This window comes from Meles meles, chromosome 1 (assembly GCF_922984935.1).
Source record: "Meles meles chromosome 1, mMelMel3.1 paternal haplotype, whole genome shotgun sequence".
Lineage (NCBI taxonomy): Eukaryota > Metazoa > Chordata > Mammalia > Carnivora > Mustelidae > Meles > Meles meles.
This window is the reverse complement of record NC_060066.1, coordinates 42,734,108-42,747,751: the sequence shown is the minus strand read 5'-3', so window position 1 is coordinate 42,747,751 and position 13,644 is coordinate 42,734,108. Positions and strand designations below refer to the sequence as shown.

The window sequence follows — 13,644 nt, the reverse complement described above, 5'->3', positions numbered from 1 at the left end:
GTGGATGCTGATTAAAGCAGGGGTCAGTCCTCAGAACAAGAATGACTAACAAGGGTCAGGGCAGGGTTGGGGGTTGGGAGAGGTTTCCAGGACCTGAACTCACTGGCTCCTTGCTCTGCACAAAACTCACTTGGGGAGGGACGCCTGGGTGGCTCAGTCGGTTGAGTGGCTGGCTTCAGCTTGGCTCATGATCCCAGAGTCTTGGGATCGTGTCCCACATCGGGCTCCTTGCTCCGCGGGGAGCCTGCTTCTCCTGCGTCTCCCTGCCACTCTGCCTACCTGTGCTCTCTGTCTCTCTGACAAATAAATAAATCAAATCTTAAAAAAACAAACAAACAAAAAACAAAAAAACCTCACTTGGGGAAAAACAAAACAAAACAAAAAAACTCACTTGGGTAAGTCACGTGGCCTCCTGGGTAGCGAGCCCTCCCTGATTTTATGTAAAACTGTATTAATTAAGCCCAGTCTCTAGGCTATAGTAGTGTACAACTGAATGTTGAGTTCCTTCTGCACGCATATATACTTATGTATAAATCTATTTGCTCCCTATTTTCTATAGATACACTCACAAACATAGACAATTCGTAATCTGATTTCTACCTTATGCTCTTAGAGCCTCACCTTACTTCAGGTCTCCATGCATTTGCAGACAGAATTTCTTCTCCTCCATAAGCCCTGCACTGTTCTGTAACACATCATATTCATCCCCCAAAACTCAGCTCAATGACACCTCTTCCAGAAAGCCTGACCTGCTCTCTCCCTCCACTGAGTCCCTCATTTCCTTCGTAGGCTACCTTGTACATGTTTCTTGTAATTTATTTATTCACATGTCCATCTCCTTTTTACAATGAATGCTCCTTGAGGAAAAACCCTGGGTCTTATTCACCTGTGTTCTTCAATAGCTTGAATGGTGTCTCATGCAAGGTAAGTGCTCAGTAACTATTTGCTGAAAGAATGGTTGGCTAGTGGTGTGAAATTTTCATTCATCATAAGAGGGGATGACTTATACTCACTTCTGTTGTACCTCTTAACAAAATTCTAGACATATATTGGGCCCTCACTATTTGCCAAATTACTAGCTTCCAAAGTCTGTACTGGGAGCCTGTTAAAACCCAGTTCTCGGGGTGCCTGGGTGGCTCAGTGGGTTAAGCCTCTGCCTTTGGCTCAGGTCATGATCCCAGGGTTCTGGGATCAAGCCCCACATGGGGCTTTCTGCTCAGCAGGGAGCCTGCTTCCTCCTCTCTCTCTCTCTCTCTCTCTCTCTCTCTCTCTGTCTCTGCCTGCTTGTGATCTCTGTCTGTCAAATAAATTTAAAAAAAAAAGTTATCTTCAGTATGTCAACATCTGTTTGAAGGGGGAAATGGGAGGAGTGATGTGAAATGATGCTCTTTTCTTCTTCCTACCTATATAATCTGTGACTCCTAGCACAATGATTACTGACTATTTGGTCATCTAAGATTGGGTGCTTGTTAACTCAAAGAAAGATTCTTAACCTAGGAGTGTGTGTGTCCCTAAAATCAATCTGGCTCTGAATACATGTGTTTTTGCATGTCTGTACACAACTGTCCTAAAATGTGTGCATTCGTTAGAGAATGCAGTGTTCATCAGATCTTCAAAGGGTCTTGTGACCTAACAAAGATTAAGAAACACTTGCTTTGAAATTGTATAGAAGTCATGGCCCACTGAGAGCTGATAGAAGACAGAACTCCCCCAAAGATGCATTTCTCCTCCACTTTCATCTAATAGGGTCCTTAGAGTCCAAAAGGGAGAATTGGAAAACACAATTAATATTCTGTTTCATGATCACAGCAGCCATGAGAATGGGCCTTGCCAACCTCCAACAACAGGGAACTTAATTGACAATGCCCCCCGCCCTACTCTTCTCTGAAATCCAGCAACATGTTTGCAAGGAGGCCTTCTTTCCATGGCTTGCCCCCAGCCAGTGTCTGAGCAAAGCAGGCAGACCAAGACAGGCATGCTCTAGGAGATCAGAGATTCCTTCGATGGACAACTTTGGACTTCCCAGTGACCTTGGCCAATTTTTTTTTTTTTTTAAACTCTTAGTGGTCTGTTGTACTCCCACCAGACTTCCTTCACTCAGGGTTAGGCTTGTACCATGGTCTGATGGTTCCCCCAGCCCTCTCCAGACACCCCCCCCCCATTTTTTTCTCATGGGTTTTTCCCCCTAATAAAATCTTTATACATTTAATCCCCTCTTAGCATCTGCTTCTCAGAGGACTGGAACCAACACAATAATGTTGCCTGAGCTGTAAGTCTGGCCTCACTATGTTGGACCAAGTGCCTCTGTGCTCCATGTGTGTCTTACAAAGGAAGCAAGAGCTCTCGGATGGCATCCTGTAACACAGCCCAGCACCAGGGCAGCCTAACAAAGCACAACTAGAAGGACAACAGGGATCTCCACTTTTGACAGCGAATGTGACACTAACCTTTGTCAGCCACTTCTACTGTCAGGTTGTACTGCGGAGTGTCTTGCTTCTTCAAGGACTGCGCAGCTAACTGGAACACTCCTGAGTAGGTTTGGACCAGGAAGAGTCCTTCCTTGGGAAATTTGGGGATTTGATCCACAATTCTGTATCCTAAAATACTGTTGACAGTGTTTTCTTCATCCTTGTCGTGGGCAATAAAAGTCCCAATATTGCTCCCTGTGGAGAAAGAATAGAAGGAATCCATCCATTACAGATTCTATTTAATCCACTGTATTCAAAAGGGTTTCACTGGATAAGCATGTCCCTAGAAAGCGCTGTGAGTCACTCAAGTTCTTACATTTATTTGGTTCTTCTTTTTCCATAATGTAGTGTGTTGAGCAGTATACTATTAGTCTGATAGGACCAGCATAACGAAGTACCATAGATTGGGTAGATTTCACAACATAAATATATTTTCTCACAGTTTTTGCAGGCTAAAGGTCTAAGATCAAGAGGTCAGTTTGTAGGTGGCTATCTCCCTGTGTCTTCACATGGTCATTTCTCTATATGTGTCCAGTCCAGATTTTCTCTTCTTAGATGGACACTAGTCATATTGGATTAAAACCTTCACTAGTGACAGTATTTTAAATTACCACCTCTTTAAAGACCCTAACTTTCAATAATAGTCCCCCTTTGAGGTACTGAGGGTGAGGATTTCGCCATATGCATTTTAGGGGCGGACACAATTCAGCCCATAACAAATAGCATCCTACAAAAATTCATGTCCACCTGGAACCTCAAATGTGGCCTTATTTGGAAATAAGTCTCTACAGATGTAATTCATTAAGGATCTTGAGACGAAAGCATCCTGGATTTAGGGTAGGCCTAAATCTAGAGAGTGACGTTCTTATTAGAAGAAGAGATGACACGAGACACACATAGAGGAAGTGGCCACAGGAAGGAGGAGGCAGAAACCAGAGTTACGCCATAAGCAGCCGAGGAATGCTAGGAGCGACCAGGATCTGGAAGAGGCTGGGAAGAATTCTCTACTAGCCAGCATCTTGATTTTAGACTTCTGGTCTCTAGAACTGTGAGAGAATACATTTCTGTTGTTTGAAGCCAAGTTTGTAGTGATTTGTTACAGCCATCCTTGGACATTGACAGATAAGACAATTGGTGTTAGATGAGGAAAAGCCAACTGTGGCTTGCTTCTAAGCAGCTGTATGCAACAACTGCAGGGACTGACCCTAGCCCAAAGATGACATAGGGCAAAGAACAGGCATACATCCCCTGCCTGCTGTGGTCTATGGCCCCATGTGTTTTATCCGTGTGAGTGTTTCGGTCCAGGGATTTCCAGAAGGCAGAGGCTATGACTCACGGCTCCTCCCAGTCCTGGATGAGTTGTAATAGGTTCTGGGTCATTTTGCTCTGTGAAATGACAATTGTGGTTTTCCAACAGGCAGCAAGAATCCCATCGTGGGGCTAAAACGTGAATATATCCCAGTTGTGGATTTAGGTTTCATCCCTTCCCCAGTCAATTTGCATTCACTACCTTACGTGGAAATTTGGAGGCTTTTTTTTTTTTGAGGGTGGAGGTAAGGAAGTGCCTGTGTTATGTCTGTAATGGAGCTGGAGCCATAGAGATGTGTCCTGTGGGCTGGGGAGGGAGCATAATGGTCAACAGGGCACAGGTAGATATTTATCTAACAGTAGCAGCTGCTCTTGCTGAATCAACTACAACCATGTCACCTTTGTGGCATGCACCTGCCCTTAAGGGTCTGTGTTGGGATCAAAGAGCGTCTTACTAAATTCTGTGATCCTTTGGAGTCGGAGCAGCCCTGCTTTGGACCTTTCCTCTCAGCAAGTGAGTGTGACACAGAGGACACCATTCTTCTCCCACCTCTCAGGAAAATTTCTATTGCCAGAGGCACCATGAGGACTGTTGACATCAGTGACCAGGGAAAATCCAGGGGAGGCTGCCTCCCAAGGGAGCAGAGAACTTTTTTGGATGGGCCAGAAGTAAAAGGAAGGCCAGGTCTCTGAGGGACAAAGGCTGGGAACGAGTGGCAACCCAAACTGACTCAGAGGTATTTACAGCATCCCTTGGGGGCACTCAGAAATACTTTTAGGATGTGGGGTTTTTATGAGAAGCTAAATTTTATGTATGAACACATAAGATTTGGTAATGAGTGGCATTTCAGAATTAATATCGGCACTGCTAAAACTTGGGAACATGAGTCCCACAGGTTTTGGCTAATAAAAGACACCAAAGAGGAGAATATCAACACACTAGGGAATAACTTAATATTTTATTGAGCTAGACAGTAAGCCCCCAAAGGACAGGGACATGGTTTTGTACTTCTTTTTTTTTTTTTAAGATTTTTTTTTTATTTGTTAGAGAAAGAGAGATCACAAGTAGGCAGAGAGGCAGGCAGAGGCAGAGGGAGAAGTAGGCTCCCTGCTGAGCAAGGAGCCCGATATGGGACTCGATCCCAGGATGCTGGGATCATGACCTGAGCCCAGGCAACTGAGCCACCCAGGCGTCCTGGTTTTGTACTTCTTTTAGGCTCATTATAAAGAATAGACTCAATCTCTGTTGATTTATGAGAATTCCTGGCCCATGAAGTCTACAATTCGACACTTGGTGAGACATTGTCACAAAATAAATTCTCACCTTCAGAGAGGCGAATAGCTCTCTGGGACCCTATACAATTTATTCTACCACAATGACTTCCTCACCAGTCTCAGAAAACTAGTACTATCCTCTTCCCAAAGGTAGGCAGCTTCTAAAATCGTTCCCAGTGATCCCCCGCAAATTGATTCCTTGGTGTAACCCCCTCTGTCTGAGTGTGGGCTGGGCTTAGTGACTCACTTCTAATCAATGGAATATGGTGAAAATGATGGATGCCTCTTCAGAGATTAGGTTATAAAAATACTGCCTTTCATCTTGCTCACCATTTTTCAAGATCTCTCTGCCAGCCCCCTACTCCCGCTAAGCTCTCCCTCGGAATGAAAGGTATGCAACTGAGCTGCCCTCTGATTCCTGACTCCCAGATGCTGTGATATAATAAATGTTTGTTTGAAGCTGCAACGTTTGGGGGCTGTTTCCTATGCAACAATAGATAACGAATATACCAAATGTTGGGCCCTATACACAGAGACTTGAGGGATCATCTGGAAAGTTCTTCAATTCTGCCTTCATTCAGCATGGTAGACCAGAAATTTGGGAGGTTTTCAAAAGGGGTGATGCCACAAGTATTTCTTGGCTATTGCCACTCACTCCATCTTTGCACAACATCACTGTTAGAAGATTCTTCCTTGTAATTAACTAAAATCCTTCAAGCTGTCATGTAACCTTTCCTGCTGCTGTGAGCATTAGAATAAATGAAAAAGACAGGCCCTAAACAGAACACACTGACAACAGGTCACCTCTATAGGACTCCTGACAGCAAGAAAGCAAAACAAACTAAAACATGCACATTGAGCAGACAAGCCACAGAAGCAGGTGCAGTCAGAGCAGCACCCACTGTGTCAAAAATGTGTAGGAAGAAGAGTAGAACGATCAAAAGAAAATGGTGAGAATGTCCACAAGGCATGGGAGGACGGATCTACTCAGAAGGACAGCAGAGCCCTAGGAGTGGCTCTCATAGTAGCTACCATGCGACACCCAACAAAGCAGGTCAAAAAGACTTGCAAGGACAAAAAGAGGTAGGACTCGAACTTCGTCAACTAGCTTCCTGAACTATTAATTTGATTCCTAGAGAGGGAAGATCAAGGGTCAAAAGTCAACTTGCATTTTCGGTGCTTGCTTACTGCAGGGTATCTGACATTGGATATAAATATTTATCTGAATTATTTAGCAAATTTGATGAGATTTTATCTGTTCCTGAGATTGTTAGAAGGCAAATAAGAATCTACGGGGAAACGTTGCAAGTGAGATAACCTTATATATGTATACAAGATGCTGGCATAAGTGGTTATGGTACCAGGGGTAGTGGTAAGGGTGCAGAAGTAATAATAGTAGTAGTAGTAGTACTAGTAACAATAATAGTAGTGGAAGTAATGATGGGCAGAGCGGTGGTAGTAGTTTCAAAAGCTCCAATTTAAGAACACTTCCCAGATATATTTTTTAGCCGAAATACTGTACCTGTGTGGTTCCAAGAGTGCATTCAAATCTCTCTGCTGTGCCAGACATGCACAGATGATCCCCGATCACACTTACCTCCCTATCTTTTACCTGGTAGAGACAAGAAGGGGATTGAAGAGGTAACATATAGAGGATAGTCCATATGCTTTGTCCATGGCTTTGAGCAGCAGCCATATCTTACCTATATTTTCATTCTCCTGGACCTCAAATATGGTCACTGCAGATGGACATGTTGGTGGGTTATCATTAATGTCCTTAACTTTCACACGAATTTCCAGTGGTACTGAAAGCCATTTTCCACCCTCATCCGTTGCCGTAGCATAAAAAACATACTACAACAGGAAGATCAGTGTTAAGACAGGACTCCTCCATCATTCTCATTAAAAGGCATAGAAAACAGCTATTTAATCTACCCTTTTATTTTCAATTTACTTTGAACTGGGAAACAAGATAAAATGGGTCAGGTCTGCGGGGTGCTCTCTTATCTTTGAAAGCAATCATGTGCTGGGGTTCAGAACACAGTTTGGGGTTTTTGTTGTCATTTTTAAGTAAAATCAATTTTGCCCTGAGCTGTCTGTGGGCACAGGAGTCTTGCCTCTGTTGGCCGTGAAACTCTTCCCAGATCTACTCACCGAATCCTTTTCTTCTCGGTCCAAGGGCTGAGTCACATAAATACCTCCTTCCTGGTCAATTGAAAATGGGAATTTTGGCCGCTTCTCCTTGTCAACTAGGGAGTATCGTGCACCTGGCTCATTCCACTGCACCTATAAGGCCCACAGTGAGTGGTCAGGAGAGACATATCAGGACCAAGAGAACTGGAAAGGAAGAAACACTTCTCTGGTTCTCAATTTGAAATTTCCAAAAATCTTGTTTATATATCTGTGGTTTTCTATAACTACTTCATATTCAACTAAAAATAAGCCTCTTCTTCTTCTTTTACCAAGTTATAGTGCTCAAAAAAATAATACAGGAGTATTTTTCTTCTCTAAAGAAATTCCTTTTGAACCCTCTAATGGGGCTGTAGGTTGTTCTTTAGAAAGTCTGACTGTGGAGACTTCCTATCCATGAAACATCCATTTAAGAAATAAAATGTAGTTTGCAGCTGCTACTATCTGAGAACAAAGCCGAGATGCATGACAAGCTCCTGAAACTCCCCAGTGAAGATGATCAGAACAACAGGAGACACTCTAACCTTGTCTCCATGCCATGATTTAAGCAAGACAAACTGTACCTAAGGAAAGTGCATCCCTCACCTGAATATTTAGTCTTAAAGACTTCAGAGGTAAGAATAATTGCCAACCCCTAGTGTTGTTTGTAAACAACTTGGCAAAAATAAGTAAACTCAATAGTAAGATCAGTCCACTTGCTAGAGACAGAAGCCCAGCCTCTCTGATACTCTAATACTAATAATAACACCTATTGGGGGTTTGCCACAAGCCAGATACAATTCTAAACACCTTTAAGTATTATCTCATTAAATTCTCAAAGAGCCCGGTGAGGTAGAGTGATGGAAACTGTTGTTATACCCATTTAATGAATGAGGAACCTAGGCCACAATGTTTAAGTGACTTCCCCAAGCACTACAACTATTTGAATGAACTAGTCTCTTAGACCAGCTCAGGAAGGGTATCGAGGAGCCACCCTGGTCCATTGTTAGTTATTTAAGCACCAACTTCTGTCCAAGCCAAAGACTGTGTTCTTGCTTCTAAGGGAGTTCCCCTTTATCCTAAAAATCCAGTCTGACTTCTTTTCTCTTGAGCTGTCCCCCTCCATTCTTCTTCTTGGGATTCAAGACACCCAAAGCACTTTCCCCCAGGCCTAAATATCAAGTGTAACACCTTACTATTTCTCTACTTCAAGAGCCTTGAGAGCAAATAAATATGTTTGTTCTTTTTAGCATTTATTAGTCCTTCTGGAGATAACCTAAATAATAAATAAGACTTTAGTAAAGGCTTAAGTCTGAAATTCTCATGGCTGCGAGTCCTGACACATTTTCTTAGCTGGTAAAGCAGAATACCTCTTGCTTTCATTCTTCCCCCCGACCCATGCCCTTAAAGTGAAGTTGATTAATTCAACATTTCAACAATTAAAAATCCTTTTAAGATAGACAATAGATATGATGGGATGGGCCATTCCAGTGCCCCCTGAACAACAACACCGATTCAGAAAAATGTTAGGAGAACTACAAACTGAGACTCATAACATTGATACATTTTATCTACTTTCACAGATATTACCTCTGAGTTAATCTCCACAACAACCAGAGAGGTGCTGTTATCCCTATTTTATTGATGAGAAGTTGGGTCTCAGAAGAGTTAAATAGCTTATTTATGATCAATCATTAAAATAATGGAGCAGGCACATGGTTTTGGTCATCTGCTTCTAAATCAGTGCTCTTTCACTAACCCACAGCTTTCATGTCAAGGAGCTTCCTGATCTTCCAGAAGAGGTAAGAGCTGGGTGAAGCTAAGAATGGATTTCTAGGATGGAAGGTAGGAGGGGACCCAGGGTAAGAGCTCCCACCATGGGGGTGGGAAGAGGGAGACATGTGAACGAAAAGGAGGGGCACATAAGAGGTGGAGTTGTGGGAGGATGGTACCAAGGGTACAGGTTGCCTACTTGACTCCTGCTCTTAGCCAGTCATATGTCTGTCCCTCAGTCTATGATCGCATGGGTCTACTGGATAAAGTCTTCTCACAAGAATAAGAAACAAACTTTCAAAAATATTTACAAATTTCTATTCAAATCATATATATGTACATATATGTACAATATGTATACATATGTACATACATTGTACACCATATACAACCCACCCCAGTGCAGCCATATCCTATATTACTGACTATACCATATTACTGACAGTAAACAAATATTAGTGGTATTTACTTGGAAGGGGAAGGGGAGTGAAGTTCTAAAGTTTAAAGTTTGTGCACGTGGACATGCGCGCATGCATGTGTGTGTGTGTGTGTGTGTGTGTGTGTGTGTGTATCTGAACCCAGGCTGGTAAAGACCAGAGTTTACCCATGATAATAAACTAATAAACTCCAGAGTCTTGGGGCCAGAGACTTTGTCTACTTAGTTTGTTTTATAATTATGCTATGTAAATGTACCAAATAAATATATCACTGAAGACCATGAGAGTGGACCTCCACAAAGTAAGGCCATTTATCTAGTGACCTCAAAGCACTCCTTGGGCACTACCTGAGTGATTTTGATGGGGTGAGGATCAGTTGAGTTTTCTATAATCTCCACAGGTTCTGGTGCTTTCCAAATATTCTCCTTCACTATTATATCCACGGATGTGCTGTCACTGAAAGAATTCTCATTCTGGCCTCCCATGTCCTTCACTGAGACCACCAAATTGTAGGAAGGATTCTTCAATGGATCCAATTCCCGGGATCCTATGGGATGTAGGAAAGAAGAAAAAAAAAGAAACGTCTCCAAAGGTAACACAGATCTAGGTTCCTTTTTCTGACTCAGACAGTCCCATGAGGGCGTCGCTCGACTTACCGTCTACAGTAAGTGAAATTCCCCCCGTTTTGTTGTTGATCTGAAAGTACATGATGTTGTTGATCTTGGGAAGCTGGATGACAATTTCATAAATAAGCTGACCATTGGGAGTGGCTGGATCATCAAGGTCTGTAGCATTGACATACATGAAGGGTTTTCCTGTTTAACAAAATATCCCCAGAGGGGGAAAAAGATGTTAATTGAAATCCAGACCAACCATAGACACTTTCATCTTCTAAGAGGCAGGGATGGAATGGGGGAATTTATACTAGTGGGGAGATAAATCTTTATTCTACTTCCTTTCACTAAGATGGTTTCTCGAAGTATGGTCCAGGGCCTTGTAGGCATCTTTGAGATTATTTTTAGGTTTGATGGAGTCAAAATTCATGCATGTGTAAAAAGATCCACTGCAGCACAATATAATTCAATGAATTTTAACATAAAGGAATATCCAAAAAAGGCATTGATATAGTTTCAGATTTCACATTGTCACCAGCTTTTAAGAACCCACCACTTCTTAAGTTCTGGTATAGTATCAAAGAATATCCACAGTTATCTGAAAATGCTATTACAATACTCCTCCCTTTTCCAACCACATATCTATGTGAGGCCGGTTTTGCCTCATATGCTTCAACCCAAACAGCAATATGGCAACAGAATGGATGAAGAAAAAGACACAAGAATCCAATTGTTCTTAGTTAATTACTCTAGTCATTAAAGAGATGTGCAAAGATTAAAACAAAGCCATTCTTAATCATTCCTTTTGTCTTGAAAATACTTATTTTCACTAAAATGTGTTTATAATTACTTACACAAATTAAATTTTTTTAAATCTAATGAGGTAAATATCAGTAGACATAATTAGTGATGTGCTGGAGTCAGTTCATGACAGCCAATGGCTGAATTTCCAGAAATTTTTGTGAGCCAATTATTAACACCATTGGTAGCTTAAATAAGCCATAGTGGCAATATTTATACCACAGAAATTGGACAATCCTACAGATCAGAGCTTTTCTCCTCAGAGAGACAGCTATTAAACATTTACCAGCATATCACTGGATAGAACCCATATATATTTTTTAAAGTTTTTTGGAGTTATTAATAATTTTTAAAAGAACACAGGAGGGGCACCTGGGTGGCTCAGTGGGTTAAAGCCTCTGCCTTCGGCTCAGGTCATGGTCCCAGGGTCCTGGGATCGAGCCCCACATCCGGCTCTCTGCTCTGCAGAGAGTCTGCTTCCACCTCTCTCTCTGCCTGCCTCTCTGCCTACTTGTAATCTCTGTCTGTCAAATAAATAAATAAAATCTTTAAAAATAAATAAATAAAAAAACACAGGAGCCCTGAGACCAAAAAGTTTGGAAACCACTGATCTAGAAGAGCCTATTAGTAAAGAGAGAAAGGGTAAGACTTGAAAGATTCTTATTTAGCAGAATTCATAAGTGAGTCTTTGGTTGTAAGCTCAGGAATGGAAATGCTCTACATAATAAAATAGAAGGAATTTTCTTCCTGAGTTACTGAAAGTGGGCATTGAAGAGAGAGAGAAGATTAAGTAAAATAGAAGGAAATTTGACAGTGAGTTGGTAGAAATGGCCAAGAGTATTTCTGAGAACTCCGAAGTCTGATATTCACATTTATTTTCTTCATATTCATATCAAAACATAATGCTCCTTCATCTCCCCAAATCTTCAACAGAGTCACACACCCATGGTTTTTATGGAAATGAAGGGTAGAAGCAAAGTGAAGGGATGAGCTGTAAGTAGGAGTTGTAAGTAAGAGAAGAAAACGAACTGGGAGCCCAAAGTGACCAGGAGCATGAAGATTTCTGAGAGAATTTTGGAAAGTGAGCTCACCTTTCCAGAGTATTCTTGAATGTCCTAGAGCTCTAAAGTGTTCTAAAGCTTGTTCTAGAATCATAGTTCTCAACTGGGGTGATTTCTCCCCCAGGGTGACATTTGGCAATGTCTGAAGGCGTTTTCGTTGTTGCATCTGGTGAGTAGATGTCAGGGAATTTGTTAAACACCCTACAATGCACAGAACAGCCCCTGACAAAAAGAGACTTACTGGTCCCAAGATGTCAATAGGGCCAAAGCTGAGAAACCATGTCTTAGAGCAATGAGGATAATAACTCCTAGGGAACTGCTGTGAAATTTAAGTATGACAGGAAGTGCTAAATGAGTGATGCTGCAGCTTGTAGCCACACAAATCTGCTCTTCTGCCTGAAATCCTTCCATCTTTCCATAAATAGCTCTGGAATACTGTCTTTTACCTGGACGAGAATTCTGTCTGACTGAGCCTTCATACTTTTGCTGGAGAAACATGGGTCGATTGTCATTGATGTCCTTCACTTCTATGGTGATGGGCACTGGGCCCTCCACTGTAGCTCCTTGAGCATCCAGGGTTGAGACCTGGTGTAGAAAGGAAAAGGAAACCACCTATATAAGTCTGAACTTCCTATCACATACCAAAAAGCCAGTTGAAGGAAATTAGAGCCAAAAAGCCAATAACCTGGTGACTGTAGGGGAGAAAGACACCCATAAAAGCCCCACATTGGGAGTTACTAAAACAGGGACCCAATCAGTTAAACTCTGTTTATCATGGCTGTGTTTTTTCAGCAGTATGGTATGCTAGACACTGGACATGCTTCTTTTCTAAATAGAGAAATAAGAACATTTTGACTATGGAAGGCTATGGAAGTGCATGTCAACCTGCAAAGTCAATAGAAGTTACCAGATGGAAAGTTTTGCTTGCTCCTTTTTTTCTACGATTAGCTCCCTACCATTCCTGTGTATTCAGATGCCTACCACGAAAAACTAAGGAGGACAAAGAGGGAGAAGTTCTCTTTAGTTAGAGTCTCTGAACATTGGATATTTCTGCTTCTTGCAAGACCCCCAGGACCTCCATCCCCATACTGATGCTGCCTTCTCTATGGGTCTAAAGCCCACACAATAGCCACAAGGAGATACCACCGACATATCAGAGAAGTATTGGCTTGGTTTGATCCAAGTGCTTGATCATGGCCATACTTGAACAAACAATGCCATCTGAGGGCTTTGGCAATTCAAATGAGGTTACTCTGATTAAAAAGCCTGAAGAAGAAGGTATTTTTGCCATACCCAAAGGGTATCTCTTTATCATTGGTAAAAAATGAACAAATAAGATTTGCAATGCATGCCATTAATGTCAAGAGAGATGGATTCTATGAAAGATTCTCAGGGGTTCTATGAAAGAGATGAAGGTACTAGTGATACTTCCAGGACAATGCTAAAGGGTGCCCAGAGAGGTTGGAGTTAGGTTCCTTTTTCTGTTCTCAATTCACCTGGAGTCTGTGGACAGCTCTTGTTTCTCTATCCAAGGCTTTGTTATGATACAGAAGTCCATCTGATTGTATCTGAAATATGCCATCTGTCTCTCCAGTTAGTTTGAAATTCACAGCAGGAGGTTTGGCCTTAAACTGGGAAAAAGCAAAAATCAGATTAGGTTATAAGGAAAAACAATGTTGTAGAATTTGTAGAATGTCACAAATTTCAGGTAATGTTTTCATTTGTATAATCACTAAGT

General features: G+C 41.9%; 1 protein-coding gene across 2 annotated transcripts in view; it reads right to left on the bottom strand.

Moving 5' to 3' along the window:
- The window catches only part of CDH17 (cadherin 17), a 70,827-nt gene that overhangs the window by 27,175 nt on the left and 30,008 nt on the right, over positions 1 to 13,644 (bottom strand). For both annotated transcript variants that reach the window (XM_046022033.1, XM_046022024.1), the window contains exons 4-10: positions 13,403 to 13,537; positions 12,353 to 12,491; positions 10,087 to 10,245; positions 9,778 to 9,977; positions 7,206 to 7,337; positions 6,755 to 6,905; positions 2,448 to 2,663 (exon numbers count right to left, since the gene is read on the bottom strand). In XM_046022033.1, the coding sequence (XP_045877989.1) occupies positions 2,448 to 2,663; positions 6,755 to 6,905; positions 7,206 to 7,337; positions 9,778 to 9,977; positions 10,087 to 10,245; positions 12,353 to 12,491; positions 13,403 to 13,537 (1,132 nt within the window). The remainder of the gene's footprint in view (positions 1 to 2,447; positions 2,664 to 6,754; positions 6,906 to 7,205; positions 7,338 to 9,777; positions 9,978 to 10,086; positions 10,246 to 12,352; positions 12,492 to 13,402; positions 13,538 to 13,644) is intronic.